This window comes from Lissotriton vulgaris, chromosome 5 (genome assembly GCF_964263255.1).
Source record: "Lissotriton vulgaris chromosome 5, aLisVul1.2, whole genome shotgun sequence".
NCBI lineage: Eukaryota > Metazoa > Chordata > Amphibia > Caudata > Salamandridae > Lissotriton > Lissotriton vulgaris.
The window spans coordinates 1,675,987,036-1,676,014,850 of record NC_141693.1 but is presented as its reverse complement, the minus strand read 5'-3'; the positions used below and the strand labels follow the sequence as shown (position 1 = coordinate 1,676,014,850).

The following is a 27,815-nucleotide window of genomic DNA, read 5'->3' as shown; positions in this document are numbered from 1 at the left end:
CTCTGCTTCACACAGCAGCTTCAATAGGTAGGAATCTGGAGAGCCCCGTTCTCTAGATTTACAAACCTACGTCAGACTTCAGTTCTTTCATTTCTTTGGTGCTGGAGCCTGGTGATACGTTTCATTGGGCAGATTGACGTATGCATTGCTGTCAGCGCGTTTGTCGTACAATATGCGAAAACGGCGAGATGTAGTTATGTTCGTAAGCCAAGACGTAAAGGGTATCGCAGATGAAACCGTGGTAGTTAGGCGTCACTGAATGTGAGCACTTGAACTGTGGGATGTTTGCTAAGGTTCCAGGAACAGCACATCGGACTACTCACGCCTAGTATAATCTCCCCATGCCTCACGTCCGCATCGATCAAAGCCAGAAATAATGTTTTTAATACTCCATTTAACCCCTTCCCTGCTGGGTACATTCCCCCGCTGTGCTGGGGGGAGGAGGGGCGCTCGCAGCGCCCCCATGCTCATGACGAGCTCAGCTCGTCATGAGCTACAGTGCTCCTGTGCTCATGACGAGCTGAGCTCGTCACAGCCACACCCGTTTCTTTAGAACGTTCAGCACAGCAGGGGAATTATCCCAGCGTGCGAGCGTTCTAAAGGCCATGACGAGCTCAGCTCGTCATGAGCACTGTAGCTCATGACGAGCTGAGCTCGTCATGAGCATGCAAGGGGTTAAAGATGCTCAATTTATCAACCTCGCAAGACTGAAAGACTGGCCTGATCTTGTACGGGACCCAACTCGGAATCTGTAGACACTTTCTCAGCGATGGAGTTTAAGTCACTGAGCGGCATGACATAAATGCCCGTGGGGTGGACTGTAGGAGATGGGAGGAACAAACGATTCCATGTGAAATAAACCCCAGTTTCCCCCTCAATAGCACACATTAGCATGCTCTTCAGAGCGCCCACAAGAAAAGGTCGTAGCAAGTGTGCACAGCCCTCCTTTTCTTTTACAGACAGTTTGAACACTTGTGCCAATGTTTTTCAGGCTTTTATTCTTATAATGTTCCTGGTGACAACATTTTTCTTCAATACTGAGTAAAACCTCACATTCATACATTTAAAAATTGCCATTTCACATAGTTGATAACCAGCAGCTGACCCGATAGCCAGACCCACCCTGTTCTCACTAGCTGAAAAAATTCCTTCTCCTGGACGGCCTCGCCCCCATCTCCCCCCGCCCACCCCCCAACATGTAACTAGACCCAACCCTGCCCCTTCCCCCGCTGCCACATTAGTGCCCCCATCCCTCCCCCTGGCGCTCTTCTGTCTCCCTCTTACCCTAATCAATCTGTATGCTTCTGTCCCATGACTACCCTGTGCCTCACACCCAGATAGGGTTCATTTCCGAGGATAATGAACAATTTGCCCAGGACCTTCGGATGCAATACACACCGAAATCCGCACCTTATCCCACTGGCCCACAGTCGACAGTTCTGCCCACAAGCCCCTCAAGTTCTGCTCACAAACCCCTCCTCCTGGGATCCTGATCTTGACTACCATTGCCTTACTTAATAACTTTTTGCTCCCAATCCCCTTATCGCAACCCACAACCTCCACAGTGAGCCTCCAGCCGCCGAGAATCAGTATCCCTTCGCAATGTTACTTCTGCATCCTACCTTTCTGCACCCCTTTTTACAGTTTGATGGAACTATATCCCTAGTAACAGTCGGGGTTGATTATTGAGCTGGTAATAAGGTGCCTCCCTCAAAGGCTTTACGGTTAAACACAAGGGATTGTGGTCGCTCTCTGTGGTCGCACCCACTATCATGTCGATCCGGAAAGGGCAGCTGGCTCTATTATAGGTGTTAGCGCCTTGCTTATCAGATAATTACCTGCCATTGGCTGCCCTTAGCCCATCCCCATCCCTCCATCCATATCCATCCCCATCCATATCCATCCACCCATCCCCATCCATATCCATCCATCCATCCATCCCCATCCATCCATCCCCATCCATCCATCCCCATCCCTCCATCCATCCATCCCCATCCCTCCATCCATCCCCATCCCTCCATCCATCCATCCCCATCCATCCATATCCATCCATCCATCCATCCCCCTCTCCCTCCCTCCATCCATCCCTCCCTCCATCCATCCCCCTCTCCCTCCCTCCATCCATCCCCATCCATCCCTATCCCTCCATCCCCATCCATCCATCCATCCATCCCCATCCATCTCCCTCCCTCCATCCATCCCTATCCATCCATCCATCCCCATCCATCCATCCCCATCCATCCATCCATCCCCGTCCATCCATCCCCATCCATCCATCCATCCATCCCCATCCATCCATCCATCCATCCCCATCCATCCATCCATCCCCATCCATCCATCCCCATCCATCCATCCATCCATCCATCCTTCCACCCACCCCTCCATCCATCCATCTCCATCCCTCCATCCATCTCCATCCCTCCATCCATCCATCTCCATCCCTCCATCCATCTCCATCCCTCCATCCATCTCCATCCCTCCCTCCATCCATCTCCAACCCTCCATCCATCTCCATCCCTCCCTCCATCCATCTCCAACCCTCCATCCCCATCCCTCCATCCCTTCCCATCCATCCATTCCCATCCCTCCATCCCTTCCCATCCATCCATCCATCCATTTCCATCCCTCCATCCCCATCCCTCCATCCCTTCCTATCCATCCCCATCCATCCATCCCTCCATCCATCCCTCCCTCCATCCCTCCCTCCATCCCTCCCTCCATCCCTCCCTCCACCCCTCCCTCCATCCCTCCCTCCATCCCTCCCTCCATCCCTCCATCCATCCCTCCATCCCTCCCTCCATCCCTCCCTCCCTCCCTCCCTCCATCCCTCCCTCCCTCCATCCATCCATCCCTCCCTCCATCCCCATCCATCCCCATCCCTCCATCCCTCCATTCCCATCCCTCCATCCCTCCATTCCCATCCCTCCATCCCTCCATCCATTCCCATCCCTCCCTCCATCCATTCCCATCCTTCCATCCATCCCTCCCTCCATCCATCGCATCACCACAGCATAACTCAGGGGCACCACAACATCACTATGCGCTACCACAGCAACAATCACTATGCGCTACCACAGCATCACTGAACGCCACAGCATCACTCGTCGCCGCCACAACATCATTCAGAGCCACCACAGCATCAATCTGTGCAAACCATTCAACAACAACTGATTCAAATATGTTCTCTCAATGTCTCAAACTTTATTACAAATGTCACAATTTTTTTTTAATATTTCACTTCTGTTCTTGTATTTTCATCACAATAAAATACACTAAACATAATCTTCCAAAAAGTTATTTGCAAAAGTTTAAGCTATTGCCATTATAAATTACAATAACTTTTATTTAAGTATTAATTATTGAAAAAAATACAACCCATTGTTATTTTTAATATTAATACATCTAAGTCATGTAAATACAACACATATTGCATTACAGATGCTATAGGTGTCACAATTGCAAAAGTTAACACTATTGGCATTGTAAATGACAAAGTTATTAATATCGCTATTTTCAAAACAAAAACAAATAAAAAAATTGTCATTTACAATACTAATACCAGTCTGAGGAGGTCCCCCAGCACAGAGGGATTTCTTTTGGTGAGAGTAGTCCCCAAGTCTTACCATTAGAACTATTTAAACAACATTTGTTTAATGAGCAAAATGGAAACTATGGAGCCAGAAAACATGTTTTGTTTTAAAGCCACCCATTATGAGAAATTGTGTGCTCCTGGGTAATCATTTTCCCAACCTATTTCTCTGCTCCTTTTTGAGTTTTTCAACACAGATGGGAAAACCTTTAATCAAACCAAACACTGGTAGTAAGTATGTAAGAAGAAAACAGGATTGTAACCCAACAATTATTTGATTTTATCTAGGGGATCAAGAACACCCAGTTTCATAGTCCACTCTCTAAAATATGGTCCGAACGTTATGAATCTTGAAACAAGGAGTCCATCACTGTAGTTTGATTATAGTCGGATCATATCCTCTCTTTCTCTTTGACCACTTAATAAACATTATGTGATAGAGGTGGGAGAGCCAAGTACCTGGCTGAGCAGCATAATATTCTCTTGGACTCTCAAGCCTAAAACAAGCTGACTTTTCATGTAGCTTCTGTCAACCACCCACAAGCTAACCTCATGCTTCAAAAATTAAAGACTAAGCATTAACTTGTGAAGTAAAACTAAGAGCGGGAAAGGCATACCCATCTAATGGTTGAATTTCACAGTGTAAACCAGAAAACCTGGGATCAGTTCCAACTTCTGCTCTTGACCAGATTGTGTATTCCTAGACAGTTGTTTTATTTCACTTTGCCTCTATTTAATTATTTCTCACATATGCGAGCACCTTGATATACATGATTTCATGATGTGCACTGTACAAAACCTTCTCTTGTTTTTGAAATAATAAACTATAGCGTTGGCCACCCAGAGGGTCACATAGCAACTGACTTGCCTCTTGGTTCACCACTGGCATTGTTGTTGGGTGAGGGGGGGGTTGGGGAGGTGAAGGCATGGCTGTTACTTAGTTCCTTTTTAAAGCAATCACATTTAAATAAAAAAATACTTCTCAGTCTACTGATAAATCTGACTGCTGAGTACACCTGTAATCTGATGTACTAAGGTGAAATGCTTTAGCATGCATGTCAATGAAATACATGTATGTTTTTAATTTTGAAAACTCATTTTTACATGTTTGTTGCAAGATCTCTTTAAAAGTGAAGGAATTTCTAAAGTTAAGTGGTGCAGGACACTAGGTTTTGCTTCTTATCTTTTACTTCAGTTAGTGAGTAAATGCTTGGGTTTATTCAATATTTTTCAGAATGTTTGTTCTCAGTCAATTAAAGAGCAGGCCAGTGCTTCTGTTCACCAGGGGGCCGCATGTAACAGTCAAAAGGGCCACAAGCAGTCCCCGGGCTGTATTTTGAGTATCACTGATCTAAAACCTATATATATCATTTGAAAACATAGGAAGAAGCAGCAATGAGGATGTAAAATATCACAGGTTAGAAGCAAATAAGTACCTATCAAGATAAGCCACCGGGGCTAGCCGTTATCTGTATGACTTGTATTCCCATGAACCTGTACCGAGGAACAGACCTTGAGCTGGCTCATTCAGAAGCTCTAATGGTCTACTGATCATTATGGATTGTCAATCTCTGATATGATCTGAAATGTGTCCTTTGTATAGAGGGTTCTTGAAGGTGCATTTAAACCAGATGTTCCATCTCTAATTTGAAGAAGGCAGTGGGGCTGGTAAAAGGGGGATGTAGTTCCAAATTCTGGGTGGAAGCAAGCCTCAAGACTTCACAAAGTTGCTAACATTTTTGTTTAGAATCTTAAATCTTTTTTTTCAATTGTCTATCAAATATTTTAGATAACGGTACCTCAGCCTGTGAAAATTCTTATTGCTGTTTCTAGTATGTGCTTGCCCTGTTACCTAGTTAAACATGTCCCGATTTTGGTCTTACCAAAAGGTCACATTTCAGGTTCTGGTTTTAGATGTTGATCAAAAGAGGATACTTTCCTGCTGTCACTGGGAACTTAGTACAATGATAATTGTAATGCTGTTTGTGTAAACAACATATGGTCTATGTTGTTCTTATAAAATCTTGAGTCAAGTTTGACCTTGGATAATTTGCTCTTTTATTTTCAGTGCCTTCTGCAACTTAGTGAAATCTGCACTTAAACCTCCTGCAACCTCTGCAGAGTATGTAAGTGACTTAATTAACGCCCTTAGAGCTCAACAGTCTGGCCCGAAATTGAGTTGCCTTGAGCATTGGGTTTTTGTACTAATCCTGTTCTTTTTTTGGCAGCTGGTTTCAGACTGCTTTAGTTGTCTGCGGCCAGAGGCTAGTAAGCTCAATACAGTACCGGGCCCCATAATTCGGTAATAAACATATTCACTTGCCGTTATATTTCCACTTATGATATTGCTGGTAGGCATGTCAAACACATTGGCATGTTACTTGCTGGATGTTGCTACCGTAAATGTTCTTATGAAACATTGACAGGCTGCTGAATTTCAACAGGACTGTCTTTGAAGTTCTCAGTAGAATTTGAAACTGGTTAATGTCCAGAATCTAGTTTCGTTTTTAAATTCCCTTTTCCAATAAAACATGCAATTAGAAACAAAGTAATGCAAGTCACTCCTCTGTGAAACATAGGCCACCACTTCTCGAAAAAAGACAAAGATTGCCTAACATTGTAACTGTATGATTTGATTTTGAATCATGCTTTATTCGACAGAAATGTCATAAAAGCTACAACATAGACATTGTTTGCCTTTAAAAAAGAGAATACAAATAGGCAATTTACACAAACAATTACAACGAAGTAATCAATTGAGCCTTTAATGCAATAATGCTTATAAAGTATTCAAAATATAAAAAAAACAGAATAGCAATCACAAATGCACAATTTAATTTGTCACGTATATATCTACAGTAAACGCAAGGTAAAAAAACAGTCAGTACTTCGTCTTAATGGTTATGCATTAATATACTAAAATGTTATTAGATTATCCCTGACAAAGCAGCGGAGGTTTGACAAAGTGCATGTGCATAAAAATACAAACAAATTTGATGTGTCATGAGGTTATCCTAATTTCAATGAACACTATGCCAATCTTACGAGAGCTTTCCACCTTATGAGCCATGCTTGTCCCAAGAACTTTGCTACACAGCATGCGGAGAACAGCCTAGACTCGGACCTAGGTGGATAATCTCAGTGAGGGCTTCAGCATAGGAGGAAAGCCCGGGGTCCGCCTAATGCGAGCCCTAAAAAGTACAGGGCGCCTTCCCATATCCAACAGTAGAGGGGTGATGGGAATATATTTGGGTGCCATAACCAAGTCTATTAAAAATGTATGTTCAGATCTGCAGAGCTCATCGAGTTTGTCGAAACCCCAAACTTCTGCTCTGTAAAGAGCAGACCTAACTGCTTTGGCGTCATATACTTGGAGTGCGGGAGCTACAGGCCTCGTTTGTGAAAGTCGATGTTCTTTTCCTATTACTCCGGCAACTCGCTTATGTTCCATCAGCATCTTTGCTAGGTGGGGTCTCCGGTCATTTTATCGGTAAGTCTTACATCCAGGTAATCAAAGGTGTCCACCTTTTCTAGGGGTGCCCCACCCAGCAGAGAGGACTGTTCCTATGTGACCACTGGGGTCTTTGATACCACCAGCGGGTCGTCCGCAAACAACAAGGTTGGTATCTTGTTGCTCCCCAGAGTGGGAGAGTCTGCAGGCTCCTCTAGGAAGAATTGGAGAAAAAAGGGGGAGGTACCCTACCGTTTCAGATAGTTACAGGGTAAGTACAGGTTACAAAACAAGGAGTCCCAAATTTAAAAACTAAAATCCCTAAACACACTAGATCATCAATTCAATAAACGGGAGAGAGAGACAAAGTTATGTCAGCAAACACAGAATTAAAACAAGCATTTGCAATGCAATAGGTCTCGCAGTTGTTAGAGTTTGAGCCATTGGCATCGTAAATGGCACTGCCTTTTATTTATGTGTTATTTAACATTTTAAAAACCAACACATAAATAAAAGACATTGCCATTTACAATGCCAATGGCTCAAAGTCTAACAACTGCGAGACCTATTGCATTGCAAATGCTTGTTTAATTTGGTTTTGTTGCGTTCTATCTTAACTGAAGTGCATTTAAACTAGCCTATCTGCAGATCGAGGATTGATGAACACATATCTTGGAATTCATTTAGCATCTTTTATTATATTATAAGTTTGCTATTCCAGAAAGGTGTTTGAGTTAGAAAAAGAGTTCCAAGTTTTGGCCTTCATAAAGTTTGATATCTCTGGGCTTTGCACATTACGCTTCGTGTGTAAGTACCCTGCTACACAGTAACTAACTCCCCAATGTTTATGTATTTTAAATTTCAACAGAGGCATATTGCTGTAGGAAGACCAGCAGACAGTAAGGGATCTTGGCTTTACTGGTAAAAAAAAAACGGACTTTGTAGTTTACCGTGACGCTTTCCGCTACTCGGCCCGCTCACCAACACATGGTGTGAGCTGGGTTGTGGGAGCCCAACACATGGAGTGAGCTCGGTTGTGGGAGCCCAACACATGGTGTGAGCCGGGTTGTGGGAGCCCAACACATGGAGTGAGCTCGGTTGTGGGAGCCCAACACATGGTGTGAGCCGGGTTGTGGGAGCTGAGCCTACGTGCTAGTTTCATGTCTCCTTGCAGGGGACTTGAGAGAAGTGATTCTGTACATTTTTGTGGGAGGATCGTACTGCGCCACAGACTCGATCACCTTGTCGATCATCTTCAGCACCCAGGCCATGGTTGTGTGCCTTGTGCCCCGGGGCCTACTTGTACGCCTCTTCTGGGGTACTCCGCTCACTTATAGGGAGGGGGGGGGGAGGGGCGCGGGGGCGTGGCTTGTGCACAAATGTTTTCGTGGAAAGTTTACGGGCAGTTTAGGGCAGCAGCCACAATGCACTGCTGCCCGCGGCGCGGAGAGAGGTTCCCCTCATTTATTGGGTCCGAGATCCTCTAATCAGCACAGCGGCGATTTCTGGCAAAGTATAACTAAAGGAGGGTAACACCCGTTCGAGAGGAAGTAATTTAGGCAGCATAAGGCAGAGCTCGCTGGGAGTGAAAATCAGCACCATTCCGGCTCCTCCTCCCAAACACCAGTTGCCCCTGTATCACCGCCCGGAAAGCTTGCCCCGCCCTTCAGCACCGAGCGCCTCCTCCCCGGCACTTCCGTATGCTCGTGTATCTTGCCGTGGGATTCTCCTAGGGTCTGCGTCATGCACCGTTTCCGTTCTACGGAGGTATCTCTGCCCGGAAAGCTTGCCCTGCCCTTCAGCACCGAGCGACTTCCTCCCCGGCACTTCTGTATGCTCGATTGGCCCAGTAAGTTGAAAGGAGGGGTGGGGGGGGGGCGGCGTACTCGTGTGTGTGTGTGCTTGTGTGTGTATGCATGTGTGTCGACGGGGGGGGCTAGGTGCACTCGTGTGTGTGTGCGTGTATGTCTGCGGGGGTGTGTGTCTCTGTATGTATGTGCGTGCGTGCATGGGCGTTCGTGTGTGTGTCTGTGTGTGTATGCGCGTGTATGCACATGCGTGTTTGGAGCTTCCCAGGAGACAGCAGCTGAGCGCGTTCGCGAGCGCGTGGACTGCGCACAACGCCTTTTGCGAGATGCGCGCGGCCAGGTGCTGTCTCCTGGGAAGCAGAGTCAGTAACAAAAGATCTCTGGCGAGACACAGCGCTTACGCGCTGTTTTTGCTACGAGACCTAACAATACCAAATAGTTAAAAAGAGAGAATTTGTGTCTATTACTTTCACATATTATTAGACCAATAGATTTCACGAATTAAAAACAATTCATACAATTTATACAATAAAACATATATTATACACTCAATTAAAAAAAAAAGATCAATATTAAGAAAACAGAGGTCGACGCAGCGTTTCGGTGATTCAGATGATTTTCACCTTCATCAAGACAGTTTTCTCTCGCTAGTTGAGGGTTTTAATTCCTTCTAGCTTCGTTATCGTTGTTTTAGATTTGCACAGAAAAAGGTGAATTTATGATTACCCTTTAGTGTAGACTCACACTGGATAAGTATTCAAGAAGGATGGACCTTCGTTAGAGCCACCAATTGAAGGTGAAAATCATCTGAATCACCAAAACGCTGCGTCGGCCTCTGTTTTCTTAATATAGATCTTTTTTTAAAAATTGAGTGTATAATGTTTTATTGTATGAATTGTTTTTAATTTGTGAAATCTATTGGTCTCATAATATGTGAACGTAATAAATAGACACAAATTCTCTCTTTTTAACTATTTGGTATTGTTTTAATTCTGTGTTGTTTGCTGACATAACTTTGTCTCTCTCTCCCGTTTATTGAATTGATGATCTAGTGTGTTTAGGGATTTTAGTTTTTAAATTTGGGACTCCTTGTTTTGTAACCTAAACCTCTAGGAGGAAATCGACTACCCCATTCACATATAGGGAGAACAAAGTTAGGGCCAGAACACAGCCCTGATGGACTCCTCTGTTGACAGGGATGCACTCTGTTAGTTGACCCTGCTCCCCCTCTCCCCCCCCACCCCCCGTCCCAAAGGGGAGGGGGAGGGGGAGGGGGAGTGGGGGGGGGTACCCATTTCACCTAGTGGATTTAGGGACCAGGTCAAAGGCAGTCTTCAAGTCGATGAATGCAAGGTAGAGACTGCCCTTGCCTAGCACCACTACCTTCCAATAAATGAGGAGGAGTCTAAACACTTGATCAATTGTGCCAGTCTTTGATCTAAATCTGTACTGGTAGAGGATATTTTCATCCTCAGACCATGACCTAGACCTATGCAGAAGTATCCGGACAAAGACCTTCTGCATAGCATCAATCAAACTGATTGGCCTGTAATTGGAAGGGTCGTCCCTGGCTCCCTTTTTGTGAATGGGGACCACTTCAGCTTCCTTCCATGATGCTGGGACTTGGTGCACCATTGGCCATTGCGTTTGCTAGTAAAGAAATGTAGCGTGCCCAGTGGCGGGGATCAGCCAAGAATAGATCTCCGGCCAAGCCATTGAGACCCTCTGCCTTGGAGGGGACTATTTTATTTATTGCAGCTTCTGCCTGCTGCATGGTAAAACGCTCCTCTTCTACAGTAGGCCCATTTAGCCCGACTAGTTCCCCTTCTACACTGGCCTCTGCTGTGAGTAGAGCCCTTTGAAGTAGTCATGCCAAGTCTGACCAGTAATGTAATTTGGGAGTGGGCATGCACCTGTCCTACTTCCCCAGGTGACGAGTTTCCAAAACAAATTGGTATCTTTGGATGAACATGTGTATTTGAGTTGTTCCCAGTGTGATTTATCCCATTTTATTTTTTCCTCCTGCTGGGCTACTTTGTAGGAATTTCTGGACGGTTTTATGAGCAGCTGGTTTTTCTCTTTGATTGCTTTAGCCAGGATTGATATTTTTTCCTTACAATCTTTGGTGTACCATGAGTATGGGCCTTGATAGTACTACTGGATTTTTAACTCCAATTTGGAGCTTAAAAGTATGTGTTAATTTGGGTGACGATATACATGTGGGCCTTGGGCACGTCCACTAATCTTGTTTCACTATGGGCTGCTGCGGCTTAAAGCTTAACCTTGCCTACGATTAGCTCGTGTTTGAAGCCAAAGCTCAAAGCTACCTTCCGTTTCAGAAACTTTTTACAGCTTGATGGAACTATATCCCTAGTAACAGTCGGGGTTGATTATTGAGCTGGTAATAAGGTGCCTCCCTCAAAGGCTTTACGGTTAAACACAAGGGATTGTGGTCGCTCTCTGTGGTCGCACCCACTATCATGTCGATCCGGAAAGGGTTGCTTATCAGATAATTACCTGCCATTGGCTGCCCTTAGCCCATACTCTATAGTTATGGCATTGAGCTGTAGTACCTGTTGTGTTAATCTTTTAACTAAGGGGAGCTCACGTTGGGGGATTGCCCATCTACTGTCTTGGACTTCTATTCCCGTTAAATCTTCTATGGCCAGGGGTTCATGGGTACAATTGAAGTCCCCTGCAACTGTATGATATTTAATGCCGCTGGTTTTCTGACTTTTATTCTTGCAATCCGGTAATTCACTCTTCCTGAAAGCAGTTTATAGTGAAAGGCTTCAATGATAATAGCAAACAAAACCAGATATAAGATTAACCGAATTCCATTTGTATAGGTAAACACACATTTAGGATTTGTGGTTCATTTTTGGATAAAAATAAACATCACAGAAAAAAGTGAAAAATGGGTAAAATTTACAAAGAAAAGAAACATCAATTTGTTTAGTCTCCATATGCACTCAAAGAAGGGATAAAAAAAGGCCTATTTTTCAGATGGGGAGTTGTAACTCATATTGGGACATGAACCACAAACCTTCTGAAGCAGGTAGAGAAGTAGAATTGTTGCTGCAAGGATATATACTTTCCAAATCTTAACTTTCCTGGATTTTTAAATGCTTCAGAACGGTCAGGAAATGCTCAGCTATTGACAGGTCATTTCCTCCTAGAAGAGAAGTCTTGAACTGAGTTTGTTGTTGTGACAGCCTGTAATTCCAGCCTTTTTTTATCACTTTCTGATGACTGTTGTATAATGAACATTCATTGAAAAAAAAACATTTGGTATTTGAAGCATAAGATAGATTGGGATAGAAGAGATTAATTGAACAGGAATAACCTCTGTAGAATAAGGCCGTGGCACAGGTAATGAAGCTCAAGCTATGTTTTACATGGTAATTGTATCCTGTATACTGTGCAAGCCTACCATATTTTATTTATATTTTTTAGGTTATTATTGTTGAGCTGTGTGGGGTATCTGTGATCTGTTCATGCTCCCAAAATTATAGAGAACATGAACAAACTTAATGTTCACTATGCCTACCGCCACATAACCCAACTGCCCAGGAGAACGAAAAAAAATGAAGAATGGATTTTCTTTTCATCGCTTGTGATTGTCACTTAACCACTTGGATGCTAGGCATTTTCCCGCTGTGTGCTGGAAAATGCCATTTTAGTGGCACCATGACTAGCTCAGCTCGTCATCAGCACACGACCCCCGTGGGTGATGACGAGCTGAGCTCGTCATCAGCATCGAAGGGGTTAATCTTGAAAGCATAAACTGCATGACCTGAATCTAATTCTGTTTCATTTTCACAGAGATTTCAAGGCACCCTCATGAGCAATGATAGATTTGAGCACTGGTATAGTTCTGTGGAATTATTTGCATTGGTATGCCATAAGTAGTAGTTCTTAGCACTTTTAAAAAAAATGGACCCCTATTTTCGCATTTAAGTACCTAAACTCACCAAAGCTACTCTACCCCTAGATTTATCTCCAATGTTCTGTGTGACTAGGTGTAGTGAAAAAGAGAGGAACAAAAAGAATTCCTGTATGTCTGAAATATACAGGGTAAGCTTATTGCTTGTTTATTTTTCCAAATAAGTCCTTGTGCGAGATGAGCTGGGGGGAAGAAGGGCTGTCACTAGCACTGTTAGAAGGGTACACTTAGTACTGTGATGGTTTGTTAGCTCACTTCTACTTCATGACACTGTATCACTAGCCATAGACTGATAAACATAGTACCATGAATCCCCTTCCAGCTGTGCGAGAATCATCCCTTTGTTCAGCTGGTTAATCTCAAAATGAGAGTAGGATTTAAAAGAACTGTAAAAGCATCCAGATTGGCCTGTATATTTTGTGATGTACAGTTTTTCTTTCATACTTGTTTCTGTTTATTTTTTATCTACACCTTAACACATAAAATAGCTAATACAAAATATATAAGATTTACGGCTCTGTTTGGATCCTGAAAAAGGCCCAGTGACCAAGGGGTAGTATGACAGTACACAGAAATGTGTTGACCCTAATTCATAGGGGAATGGTTGGAAGTTTCTGAAACAAAAACCCATGCCCCTTTACCCAATTTTAACCTTGTATTAGTGGGAAACATTTAATACACCAAACTTTATTTTTCCTCCGCTTAAAGCAATTTTTGCTTACTGAGGCCGCGCACAAAAACTTCAAAAAGATCAACAGTGCATAAAATGGAGGCATCAAACCCACCCCGTCCATAAGCAAGAGCGCTTGGTTGAGCTCACCTAACCTTCAACAGTTGTGCACAAGAAGTGAACTCTTATGATGGAGCTTGCCACCTAGTAGTGGGCGAGGTGTCTCAATTTTTTTTTTTTACAGCAGCCCTAAATTTCTAAATTTCTCCAAAGTCTAAAGGAGCCAGAACACTGGAATGGCATCTCAGTGTACATGGCACAGTGCTTCTGAGTTTATTGACGGAAGGCAGCTGAGGATGAGGGAGTGGGTGATTATTCACTGAAAATTTGAATTGGGCAGCATTCTGAATAACTTATACAAACAATAGTAGCCATGTATGGATTTTGCCTACAGGTTGTTTTAAAAATGGCATCTGATTGCAAAACCTGCTATTGTGCTGTGGTTTGCTGTCCTAGATGAACCATGCCTAAGATCGAAAATAACATATTTTGCTTGAGTCTTTTAAACATGTCCATGTTACCACAATGCAATGCACCATTTTCTGTTTTGTTAACATAATATATTATGCTTTAATATACTGTTTCACATTGGTAGATCCAACATGAACTGGAACAAAGGTGGTCCTGGCACCAAACGGGGGTTTGGTTTTGGGGGATTTGCTATTGCAGCAGGAAAAAAAGAGGAGCCTAAACTTCCAACGCCTGTTCACAATGCCTTTGGCTCAACTTCCGTTGGTGGCTATGGGAAAGGTGGTCCCCCACAGCTCCCCTCCTTTTACAAGATTGGCTCGAAGCGAGCAAACTTCGATGAAGAAAATGCGTAAGTATACCTTTTCTCCCATTACATGAACCTGTTCTCCGCTTGCTACCTTTGACTACCGTGGCTTGTATTTACTGTCTGGGGCCTCTATGTGCTGCTGCTTCAGTTGTAGTAGTGACCCAAAGAAGCAGTACTGAAGCTCTCAAAAGCTGAAATCTTTCTTTTTCCCCTTCATTTCTGTGTGTGATGTTCTTCCTTTGTTAGCACACTAACATATGTCTTGCACTGTATACACATTCTGAGCTCGCTTGACGGCGCATTTTCACGGTCTTTCTTGCACATATACCGCTTAATCTTTTAATGTAGTATATTCTGTGTTCTGAGAGTAAGGAGATAACCCGTGGTTAAACATAAATAAAACATGTTAAAGTCTGGTTCATGAAAGGAAACATTTAAAAGGTTGTAAAGAGATGACGACTCGCAAACAATGATGATAAAGGTGAGTTTATTAAGCTGAAGTAAATGGAGCCCACAGCTGCACCTCTTGCTCTGTCTGCGCCTGTGAGAGACTGAGCACAGTCATACAGAACACAGGCAAGGCAGGAAGCAGAACATGCAATCAAAGTCAAACATTTACATAAAACACGAGACCAACATGGGAGCGGGCAGCAAGAACGGAGTAAAGAATCTTACATCACATGTTCTCTCCCCCCTAGTCTGAAACCAATTGCAGCACAAGAGAACATGAGGCTTTGGCATGCTGTTCAAAAATGCAAAACATTCTTTGTGTGGTACTATGTTTGATATTTTTACTGATCGTAAGCTGTTGGTTTCTATACTTTGTGGGAATGGCCAGGTAAAGCTTCGGCTTGAATTGACCGCCTGCTATCAAGCATACAATTTCCGTACCCCCAGGTAAATATTTACCTGGGGGTTAAGAATGTCAGGGTGGACCGCCTGTTGGGGATGCCTAAGGATGTTTGTGTCGATAACCTACAAGCTGATAATATTGAATGTGTTGTAGTTTTACTTTATGATCTAAGCGAAGCTCCGGGGGAGATTTATATGGAAGTCTTGCTTAATGTGTTAATTGTTGATAGTCTTATGCTAACTGTGTTGAAGTATGCAAAGTGTGGTTGGCCAAAGGAGAGAAATCTGGAGGACAGTTTATAATTCACCAATAAACTGAGCAAAAGATTTTAGTTAGTGGATGGGTTACTGTTACCCAGTGATGTTCTATTTCCAGCAATGGCTTTAAGAGACATGTTAATTAAAGTGGATCATGAAGGTCATTCTGGTGTTTCTGCTACTATTTACAATCTTAAACAGTTTTATTAGTGGCCGTCTCTAGATTGACAAGTCAAAAACTGGATGTTGTCTGTTCTACATATCTGGTTTCAGATACGCACTGGAAGACCTTTGAGACTGATACACTTGGTTCCCTTGCCGAAAGATCAATTGGTTAAATTGACACTTGATTTTGTTTGTTTTTTGATTTGTTGCTGGCAACAAAAAGTATGTTAGTCCTGGTTGATTACTTTTCGAAGTGGGCGTAATTAGACTTATTCTGTTCAGCAGATACATCTTATGGAATTTTTTTTTTTTTCTAAAGAAGTTTTGACATTGAAGGACTACACAAGGAATTAATCACAGGGAATAGTACGCATTTCAAATTCCTTACTATGAAGTTCATTGAGGGATTTCCCATCAAGCATTTACAGATTATTTTATATTCTCCCTTGTCTAATAGTTTAGTTGAGCGTTTGAATAGGCTTTTTAAAGGGGGCATACAGTCGTCTTTATTGTCAATTGTTGCCTTAGAGGAGATATTGCTGGAAAAAATATGGAATACTTTGGTAACTCCCCACAGTACTACTGGTGAATCCCCTTTCAAGTTATTGCGCAAAAGAATGCCCAGGTGAACCTTATGCCCTGATTGGTTCGAAGATCTTAAAAGTAGTTCACCTAATCTAGGAATTAGTCTTGATATTGGAGGTAGAGTTAAAAGTAAAAAAATTGTCATGATAGAAAATTTTGAGAAAAAACACTTCACAAAGGCTTTGGTTCTGGAAATTAGGGTTCGGTGCTCAGTAAGAAAACAAACCGGATTGGAAAAAGAGAATCCAAATGTATGTGCCTGTCTGAGTGAGCACATTTTCTAAAGTAGCAGTGTTGTTGGGCAGGGAAGGTTGGTGGAGTAGGAGTCTGGCACTGCTTTCCCCAAAACTAGCCTAAGAAAATCCGTGTGTGAAAAGATTGGGTGATTCTGGTATTAATAATTCCTGGTGGATTGCTCGAGAGAGTGCAGCATATCTAAGCTGGAACAAGCCAGACCAAAGAAGTCCCGTCTTAAAGTGATTTTTATGATTTTACCAAAGGTTCTGAAAAAGTGGCTTCATAAACCTCTTCTCTGTCCAAATCAGCCCTAGTTTCTAGTGGGGCCCCTGAGTAGAGTAACCACGGATTAGTTGGATTTAAATGTTCCTCGGTCATGTATTGCTAGACGTCCTCTGTGTGTCTTTTCCTGTGAGTTTTAAAGATTATTACATACAACTTTTATTTGTTAATTTGCACATTTTTGTTTCATCATCCGTTTGCTTGCTGTTATTGCATTATGTTTTTTTTGTGTGCTCCCTCCCCCCCACCACTTGCCTTACTTTGGGAAGTTTTGTTTTGTAAGAGGAAAGGTGATGTACGATTCTTTACTGTACTGCTGCTCTCTTGCTGGTGTTGTATGTAATTGTTTAATTTAGATTGTTGTAACTCATTTTTTATTGAGGTTTCACTTTATGTCCAGTGTGGTAACAGACAGTTATGCCATAGCGTAAAAAAAGATAGCGTTTCAAAAACAATGGACATAGTAACGAAGACAGACATTTCAGATTGCAAAATACCATGTTGGATAGATTGGGCCCGTCCGTGCAGTGGCATCTCCCGTACCACGCAGCAGCAGGGCACCCACCTCAGCCCCCAGGGGCAAGTCCATAATGAGGAGTTGCTAGAGGAAGGATATGCCTGTGCCAGCTTCCACGGGCGAAGTTGTCTAGTCATCCCAGATCTGTCACAGGGGCAAAGCTGTGCCAACAGCACGCAAGCTCAGGACCCATGCGCTGCTCTGTCCTCTCCTTGCCACCACGGGCCAAATTTTTTGCACCTCCATGAAACTCGCCACAGGGGCCACAGACACGCCAATAACACCACAGGCTTCATTCAATGCGAGAGCCCTTCCATAAGCAGCTGGCATCTGGAGGGAGGACTGTGAGCTCAGCAGCCCAGTCCCCTCGCAGCTACCACTGCAGTGCCTGATGTCCCCAGTCCAATCGGCGTGATCCCACCGGTCCTTGTGCGCAGCTCAAGGTCTTTAGCTGCCAAGATGGGTGCCTTAACAGCAGTATAACGGGGATTTCTCTGGGCTGTCAGGACCAGTCTTTGAGACTGCTCCGTGCAGCATGCTGTTAGTCAAATGACCCGAGCCCCCGGCAAGATTATTCCTTGTCGTTGATGGAGCTTGCTCTGCTTTTCCTTTGCTGTCTTTGGGATTATACATGGATGGCATGTAAAGGTAATAAATACATAGAATTTGAAAACCTCTGATTTCACTAGTTAGCTCTTCCCCACCTAAAAGTATATTGATCAACATGTTGATGCTGAAAAATTACAAAATGTATACGCATTCCTATCAGAAATATTCTGTTAAGATGGTCTGTAATGTAGTGTTCATCTATAACCGTACATACCCATGCTACATTTGTTACATTTGAGAACTGCTAATGATTTACCACAGAGAAGTAATCTTGTATGAAAGTTATCTGCTGTTAATATTTCATCTTCAAACCACTGTGAGTGTAGTAGGAATTTTGTGATGTCTCCAAATCATACCACTTATGGCACTTTATGCCCCTAATAGACACAATTTGTTTTGAATCATTGAGCGTCTGTGGCAGATTTGAGCTCAAGTACGATGAGCCGAAACATTTATAAAACAACTGGTCTCTCTAGTAACTCCATAACGGGTCTCTCTAGTAACTCAATTTTTAGGGGATTGTTTTTAAATCTGATGAAAAATGCAATACTTGAATGTGCCAACTGAGAAATGGGTCTTTCTTGTAGCTATTTTGAAGATGAGGAGGAGGATTCCACGAACATGGATTTGCCATACATTCCTGCGGAGAATTCACCAACACGCTTGCAGTTTAAATCTAAACTGGCTGATTCAGATAGCGAAGAGGACCCATTGGAAGCATTCATGGCTGAAGTGGAGGCAAGTTGTGTCTTAATTGCTTGTGTATCACAATAGTAATTCTATCCTTGAGTGTGCACATGTAAAAGGATGACTAAAATGTAGTCTGGTACTGAATATATTTGGCTATGAGTGTTAGATAAATGTATCACAGTACTTAACCAGTCCTATTCAGACCTTAAGGTCTTCTGTAGTTCCCTCCGGTTCTGAAGGATTGGTATGGTACGATAATGGAATTTAGCACTTGCTTTATCTCACAAGGTGTTGAAGTGCTTTGCGAACTGACCGCACTCTACTTTGCAGGATTACATTCTTAGGGAGTTGATCAAGCATGATGTTTCAGTCTGATTCACTCTGATTCAATTTGAAGCATTTAGTACCTATTCCAAATCCTGGATGTTAGTTTAATATATTCTAGTTAATGGGATGCTTGACTGTTTAAGTACTGTTTCCATGCATGTGGCTACAACTCGTTATGCTGTTTGTGTTATAGTTGTAATTTTGTTAAGGAACAGTTTTTCGTCATTTGTGAGGAGAATGTTTTGTTATATAGAAGCAGTGGAAAGCGTCATTTAGCTTGATGAGCTTATACGTTTAAAACTATGGTATGGGGGAGGAGCCAAGATGGCGGACGGGACGGACGTGTGAGCGCCCGGCTCCCCAAGCCGTCTGCTCCGCATTGATATCCTGGCACTAATCCTTACTTACACCGCGCTGAGACGATGACATGAACGTGCTGATCACAATCGCTTTCATTTGCGATCTCCGCTGGCCGATTTGGATGAAGACTCGGGAACCTAGCCGATCACCGGGGCTGCCCACGATCCTTGTGCCGATTGCTGCCGCAGGACACTGGTGCTCTTAGCCGGGCGGACGGGCTGTGGAGGTGCCGGCGTTTGAGACTGACCCGACTGCGAAAGGTTGATGGTGTTTGTCCTGTCCTGTGAGGCGCTACTCCAGCTGGCTGAGGAGTGGGTATCTGTGAAACGGGATCCCTTTGTTCCTCGCTTTCCACTCCTACGCTGCCTCTATCCCGGGCGGACTCCATCTTGCGGCGTCCTTCTAGTCGTGCATTTTCAGTACCCACAGGAGACGAGAGGGCTCTTGTTATGCATGACCCCCCGCACTGGTAGCCGCGGGCCCTTTCGTGATGTGACGATGGCTCTTCCATAACGGAGTTGCCCCCCTCCCTCCAGTGTTGATCCGCGGGAGAGAAGACTATGGCGCTTGCCCTCTAGCATGGACGGAGGGCTGTTCCCTTATCCCCAGTTTGCGCGGACCTGCCTGCAATTGACCCGGGCGATGATCCGAATGGGACACTGTGCGAAGCGGATCGACTGGTGTCACAGAGTGACCTGACCTGTGGCGATATCCTTGATGCCCTTGCAGACCTACGAGCAACATGGCGGCGCAATGCTCAGGAACTGGGAGGTAAGATCGATGAAGCTGTGCTTTCCATAAAGCGACCGAGGCTGCCTGATTCCCTACTGCCTACGTGTGCTTTTCCAATGGATACAGTGTTGCTGCAAGTGCGAGCGGAAGATCGAGATGTCCCTGGCAACAATGTTGCGCGTCTCTCTACCGACGCTGCTACTGCTACAAAGTCTCCCCTCACTCCGGGAATTATGACTCTGCCTGAACAACTGCCATCAGAGCTCCGATTATCGCTCTTCCAGTTGCTTGCCCCCATTGAGGGTGTTGCCTTCGGAGCCCTCTTTCTACATAGCCGGAGTGAGTGCCCTCCTGCATGGCAGGGGGGGTTTTTCATCCTTGCTGCTGAATTTGTTGGAGACTGGGAACGCTCATCTTCTTCTCTTCTGCTCCTTCCATGTCGAGAGCGGCCATTTTGCTCCTTTGTTCTGCCGGATGTGTATCCGCTGAGGAGGTCATGCTTGGGGTGGTTTCGTCGTTCTGGCCAGGGCTGAAGGGGCCCCCCACCTCGGCTTGTTTGATCGGCTGGCGGAGACCCAGACTGTTTTTCGTTTTGCTATGTTGACTGTTTTGTAATTGCAGCCTTTTTCCCATTTGAATTTGGGACTATCCTGTACTGTTGTGTTTCTTGCAGATGGAAGGGCGGTTCTGTATGGGCCCGGGGTTCTAAATGTGAATGCTTTACTAATAGTGACTGGCCTTGTCTTGTGCCCGCTACCATGCCGCAATTGGGGTAATTAATACCGCTACGGCTTTCCGTGTGGGCTGTACAGGGATTGGAACTGCTGCTATATATGTTGTGAGCGCACATCGTGAAATGGCTTCTTCCATCTCTTCTATTGTTGCAATTTATTACAGCACTGTTGCTTTCGTAGTAGGAGGTTTTCAGTGTGGGACGCAGTGGATGGCCGAGGGTCCCGGGTGCTCTGACGCCAAGTAGGCTCCTCCCCACCTTCTTCTTTTGGGAGTGGTAGATTAGCTTGTCCTTTTCTCCCTCCCTATATTCAAGAGTGACAATTTTCTTTCTTTTCGTCTTCTTTTTCCTTTTTTCTGCACTTTCTTGCTGTCCCTCCTCCTTTCTTCCGACTTTTCTTCTTCCTAAATTTCGGGTTTCTAGGGCGACAGGCACGCTGCTAGGGGGGGGGGGGTAGGCCATAGCCTCTGCATGTGTGTAGGGTGGGGGGGTTATATTTCATTTTTGTTAGTTTCTATGGGACCTGTTTTTTTCCTCTATGATTTTACCTTACTTGCCCATGTTTGGGAGTGCTGGGTGTAGGGTGGCAGTGGTACTGTGACTGGGTTATAGGTGCTACTCTGTAGCATAGCTATTGTGTAACCATCCTGCCTGGCGGGGACTTGCTTATCGATATACGAATTGCTTGATACAGTTGCCAATGTCGTGTCCCACCTGCATGGACCTTGTTCTTAATTTCTATTTTATCAGTACGGAACACTACGGCCTGACTTCGATAGTTGCATAACAAAAAACTTTAAAATTTAACCTTCATTCATTCTGTGACACGGTGCTGCGACAGCCTCCAGTTTTTCTTCCTTTAAATGTTTGCGGTTCTGCTGTAGTACTGTCGCCATAACGTAAGCTTTTGTGCTAACTGAGTATTCGTGGCCGGCCGGATGGTTGTAGGCCCGTATTTGTTATTTTCCTCATGCACAATAAAGGTTTTCAAAAATTAAAAAAAAAAAAAAAAACTATGGTATGATTCTATAGTCAACAGAATAGATTAATACTACTGGGAGTTATGAAAATGTTTATATATTTTATTATTTTCATTCATGTGCAGTTTTATGTGCTAGCAAGACCTAATTTATGTCTGACATGTGAGGGTCATACAGGATGCACATTATGTAGTAAAGTCACACACCTCAATTGACAAAACCTTTATTTTGAAAGTAATATTGGTATGTAATGTAAATGTAATTTGTACTTGTAAACCGCACTAATACCCCAACTGGGGTGTCCTGACGCTGTAGCGCATACCGCTATGGAACCCTTCCTGGCTTTTCCCTGTAAAATGTCCACTCCTGGGCACCCCCAAGGTGAAGCCAGGCATCCCTTCGCTGTTGGGGCCGTTGTGGAGATTAAGCAAACTATTACTCAGAGTTGCAGAGTGGGACCTATTAGACCTGACATCTTTGGCGTGAGTTCTTCCCCTATAGTTTTCCTCTGCTACCTGGATTTGTGATATGCTGAATTTCGTTTTGCTGGTTTAGATGTATTGGCCACTCTGCCACTGCTAATCAGTGTCAGAGTGTAAGTGCTCCTAAGGTAAAATATCATATTTGATTGGATATACCTGATTGGCATATCTGTATCACCAGGAAGTCCCTAGTAATGTGCACTGTGTGTGCCAGGGTTGGTGATGTCAGATGCTACTAGTGGTTCTGCAGCGCTGATTGCGCCACCCACATGTGTAGCTTTAAAATGGTGTCTCAGGCCTGCCTTTGCAGGCCTGCCTGCAGTCTCTAGGAATGCCATCTCACCCTGGTCAGTGTCCACACTGACTGGGCCTAACCCTTCCCTTTTTGTGCACATCAGTCATCCCTATGGAAGGCCCAAGGTACCCCCCTGGGCAGGATGCGGTGTATGTAAAAGGTAGGGCATGTACTAGTGCAGGTACCATGCCCTGGTAGTGAACAACAGCCATTTTATGTGCTCACTGCTGCAAGGTTATCTTGCTCCATAGGATAACATGGGAGAGGCTGGGGCCAATGGCTGTCAGCCTAACTCCTCATAGGAACAAGATAAGACATGAGTGTTTCATATCCCTGCGCTCAGCATTTAATAACCCATCTTTTGTGAGGGGTGTTTTTTAAATCCTGAGTGGGAGAATAGTACTTTTAGAGAAGTCGCTATTCTCCTGCCTGACCCTCCTGTGTGCCTGGGTATGGTTGGGGATTGACTGTCTGGTTTGGAAGTGACAGGAGCAGGAAACCCCCAGGGGGTTAGATGAGTCCGCCCTTTGATGGGGTGCTGGTATTAGCATCTGGAAGTGAAGGGGGAGGTAGCACCTGGAAATAGCTAGGGATGTGCCTGCCTGCCACAACACTGGCTCTACCTCCTGCTGGGTGGCTGACGACACTGCCCCTCTCCTTGAAAGGAACCAGGAAGATCAGATAACGAAGTGCTCCACTCCACCCAGATCTGGGATCAGACAAGGGTTCAGGGTCCAATGCACAAGGAACTTCTAAGAACTTCTAGGTACTTCAAAGGACTTCAAAGCTTTTTTGGGGTATAAGTATAGGACCCCTGTCCCCAGAAAATCGGATTCTACAACAATCAAGAAGGAACCTCTGCTGGAAGAAGGACTGAAGAACTGAAGGAAGATTGCCTTGCTGTGTGCTCTAAGGGCTGACCTGTTCTGCTAACCAACTGAGCTGAGGAGAAGAGGGACTTTGCTGTGTGCTGTGACCCTGCTTGAAACCTACAAAGACTTTTGCTGTGTGTTGTGTCTTGCTGTGAATATCCAAGGGCCTGAGAAGAGCTGGCCTCCTGTCTGCAACCCAGGACTACAAAGGTTGCCCCAGAAGAAACTGCTGTGTTCACTAAGATCTGCTGTGCCCTCCTGCTTGCCTTGCTGTATGTTCCTGGAAGCGTGGGTTCGATCTGAAGAATCGGAAGAGATAGAGTGTGGGGCGCGCTGGCTGCTCTGAGTGTCTAGGAGCGCCGCGCTGAAGATTCCCTACAAGTTGCACCACTGTTCGACGTGCTCATCGGCACGTGTGGGGCTGAAGAAGTGTTGTCGGTGTTCCCAAGGGGGTAAATCGCACTCCGTGCGGAGTTGCGTGACCTGTGACCCCGGGAGCCGTAAATTCTTGCCATCGGACTTCGCCGCCGCGGCCTAGGGCCCGCAAAACCAACTTGCAAACTGATCGGCACCTTGGCTGATGCACGAAGGGGCCGCGACCTGATTGGTTGTTGCCTGGAGGCTCGTCGGAGAAGACGCGCTGTGATTGGCCGCTGCTGTAAGCTGTTCTCGTGAGCTGCGCATCGATTGGAGGAAGTGCCGCCGCGTCATCGGAAGCTGTCCCTGGAGCTGCGCTGTGAGTGGCTGACTCCGGAGAACTCCTCGACGTCAGCGAGAAGCCTGCAAACGCCGCGACCGGATTGGAGAAGCCGCGTTCAGCACCTGAAGCCTGCAACAACGATCGTACCTGCGAGGGTGAGTCTGAAACCCTAAAGAGAGAGAGATCGCCTGCCCCCAGCACCGGGTATTGACACCGGCTGCAGAGGAAGCGCTGGGGCTGTGCAAGTGACTACGTTCGCCTCGGAAGTATTCTTGGGCGTGCGCATCGTCCCCCGAAGGTCCCGCATTGAGCGTGGGACACGGGGACCAACGACAAGTGCCCGATCTCCCCATTGAGAAGGAGGGAATCTGAGTAGAAGGAGCGGTGCTCCTGCTAGGGCCAAGTACAGTTTAGGAAGCACGTTTTTGAGTGCTGAATTCCTACACCGGAGTCATTCTATCACGATCTATTTTTGAGAGACTAGAGACTATTTTGAAACTTTCCTAAAACAAGTGCCTACCTGAAACAAGAAGAAGAGTGATAAGAGAAATACGTGCGATGCTTATGTGATTTTATTTACAGTGCCAAAACTAGATAAAAGTTATTTATGTATAACTCACCTGTGTGGTCTCAGTTTGTGGTGTACATTGGGGGGTCATTGTAACTGAATGCAAATACTTACACATTGCCTTGGGGATAAGCCTGACTGCTCGAGCCAAGCTACCTAGAGGGAGCAGGGTTTATCTACAGTGTGTGCCCCTGTGCCCTGACTAGATGCAAGGGTCCCTATTTGGTCTAAGGTGCCTACCTCAGCCAACTAGAGACCCCCAGATCTAACAGGAACCATGATTAGAATAGGCACCGAGGCGAGAATTATCAGGTCTGAGGAAATTGAGCCCAAGACCCACCGAGGTGGTAATTGAATCCTGGTCCCGGGCCAGACCTCTGCATTAGCTTGAGAGATGCATCTTTGTTGCAACCTGAATATGTCTATAACAGTTCTTGCTGCTGTGGCTGGTATTGATGAAAGTAAGTATTGGATTTATACAGCGCAAACTAAGCCCAAGCGCATCAAGGTGCTAATGAAAACTGAAAGAGAAGGGTGAACTAGACAGCATGTTCATACTGGAAAATGTGAAAAGAGCCAGGTTTTTAAGGTTTTGCGGAAGAGAGAATGAGATGCCTGACCAGAAAGCACTTCCGGGAGGACGTTCCACTGCCTGGCTGAAGCCAAGAAGAAGGCTCTACCTACCCACCTGGACTTTTTAAACCTGGACAATAACAGGTTTTTGTTTGAGGAGCGAAGAGGTCTACTAGGAACATACCGAAGGAACATCGCCCTGATTCCCTCTGGGCCTGATCCATAATAAGCATTCTGAGTCAGGCAGAGAGACTTGAACAGGATCCTTTGGTCGAGAGACAACCAATGCAGTTACCCAATGGAGGCTGTAATCAAATTAAATTTCAGAAGATTCATCACCAGCCTAGCCGCAGCATTCTGCACCAGCTGCAAACGTCGCACTAGACCCTTGTTAATGCCCAAATAGAGGGCATTACAATAGTCCAGTCTGGACGTTACCAGTGCAACAACAACCTGCTTGCGTGCTTCATAAGAAAGAAGATGAGGAATTTTTCTAAGAACCCTAATGATCCCAAAACAGGTTGATATGGTCCTGCTGACGATCCAGGGAAAGTGAATTATGAACGAAGACCCCTAAATTATTTCCATGTGAAACCGGACAGGGACACGCACCTAGACTGGCAGACCACCAATTCGTAGACCAAATGTCCAATTTACTGCTGAAAACCAGGACCTCCGTTTTGTCTCCATTTAATTTCATGAAGTTTTTCAACATCCAGGAGGAGACTGTAGTTCCTACAATTAAGGCAGAGTCCCTGATATTCTGTGTAATAGAGACCATTCTCTGAGTGTCGTCCACATAGGACAACACCTCCAACCCAAAGGATCGAACAACCTTTGCAGGTGGTGCAACGTAAATATTGAAAAGCATTCGACTCAGGGAAGAACCCTGAGGCACACCACATGACAAGGATTTGGGGGCCGAGTAGAATGGGCCAAATTTAACCGTTTGGGCCCTTTTACTCAGAAAAGAGGAGAGCAGCCTCAAAGCCGAGCCCCCGATCCCTATCTCCCTGAGTCGTTCAACCATCCTCAAGGGAGACTGGGTATAAAAGGCAGCGGTAAGGTCAAGTAGAACGAGCAGAGTAGTATGCCCATCTTCCACTTTAGTACGGATATTATTAAAAACAGTAGTAAGTGCTGTTTCCATACTATGATGGCTTCTAAATCCATGTTGAGACACATCAGGCAGTAAGTGGTCCTTCAGGTGGGCATTAAAATGGGAATTAAGGTGGGTCTCCAATCTTGGCTGGGACCGGCAAGAGGGAGATCGGTCGATAATGCGATGTGCAGAAAATTAACTTTCAATGGCTCTTAAGTTTAATCTCTTGTTTTTAAGGGATGACATTTGTGTTACGTTATGAGACTTCAGTGTATATGTTGATAGTCAGCAGGGTTCTGTAGTTCCTATCTTGCTGTTTAGCGAAGCAGAGTGATACTGGTCTTTTTTTCCAGTAGCTTCATGCCGGAAAAACAGATCTTCCATCCTCTTAAATTCCAGGTGATTGTGGATGGCTCATATCAGTGCAAGATGTGAGTTGCTTAATTTCGTGCCTTGGATGAGAAACGGTGTGCCACCAATGGATTCCTTGTCGTTGAGTGGAAGGATTGTTGCTGATGCTAATCTTGAACGTAGTGTCCTTTTCTGCCTGTCTCTTAAACTTCGTATTTAGATAAGCTTTCCCTTTCTGGCCGTGTCTGAAGTGAATTTTGAAAGTAGTCTTCGTAACTATAGGGAAGCCAATGGTACGCATTCAAAGCTGGAATGGTTGGTGTTCTGAACTCTTTAAAAGCATCTCCTAACAGAAAGAGGTCTTCTGTGGGAAATGGAAATACAGGAAAATAGGCTGGAATGTCCTGTAGGTGTGAAATTTATTACTTGGTTAGCTTAAGGGTGGTGCTCTTAGGTCCTCTGGCCAGCCTGTCAGTTTATCATAGTTAATCCACTTTCCTCAAATTAGAATTGTTTTTGATGGTGTTTTTCATCTATTGGTCCACGTCTCAGAACTAGTCACCTGCATTACAGACTTCAAGGTCATTTGGTTTTTCCAGTTTTGGAATTTTCTGCATAGTTCTAACCTGAGGCCGCACGATTTGAGAATTCTGGGTGGATGGTGGAGTAGCAAGAAGTTTGGACCTGTACAGCATGTATAGTTTCAAGGTGAACTGAGGTACAGAATTAATGCATATTCTTTCCATAGGATATAAGGAGATTCCATTGATAATGTTTCTATTGATCCCAATTAGTCTTAAGTACTAGTCTTAAGTAGTAATGTTTCATGATGCTGTATTGAAGGCTGCCTATAGGTCAAGGTGTAGTGGTGCTTTGACACAGTTTTTTATCCACCATTGTATTCAGGTCACCCAAATGGAGATGAAGGCTGATTCCATACTCTTACTTAGACAGAAGCCTGGTTATTGGTCTGATAGAAGCAAGCTATCTTCCAGGATATTTTGTGAAGTTCCTTTGTGAAGCACATGGCATCTAAAATCCTGTCTTAGTAATGAGCGCTATTTAAGTTTTTTGTTTTTTTTAAATAGAAAATGTATAAACCATGTTGTGCCTTTGTAGGTTTATTATGTTTTGTCCACTTTTTGATTTTCACAGTTGTCGAACCATGCATATTCATGGTTTCAGCTTTTTAGGTCTCGACTATTCTATTCTGCAAGGAATAAATAGACGAGAGTATTGTGGA

At 44.6% G+C, this 27,815-nt stretch overlaps 1 protein-coding gene across 1 annotated transcript in view; it reads left to right on the top strand.

Moving 5' to 3' along the window:
- The window catches only part of DDX42 (DEAD-box helicase 42), a 401,460-nt gene that overhangs the window by 14,717 nt on the left and 358,928 nt on the right, over positions 1-27,815 (top strand). The window contains exons 2-3 of the mRNA XM_086923805.1: positions 14,120-14,344; positions 18,395-18,545. Of these exons, the coding sequence (XP_086779931.1) occupies positions 14,120-14,344; positions 18,395-18,545 (376 nt within the window). The remainder of the gene's footprint in view (positions 1-14,119; positions 14,345-18,394; positions 18,546-27,815) is intronic.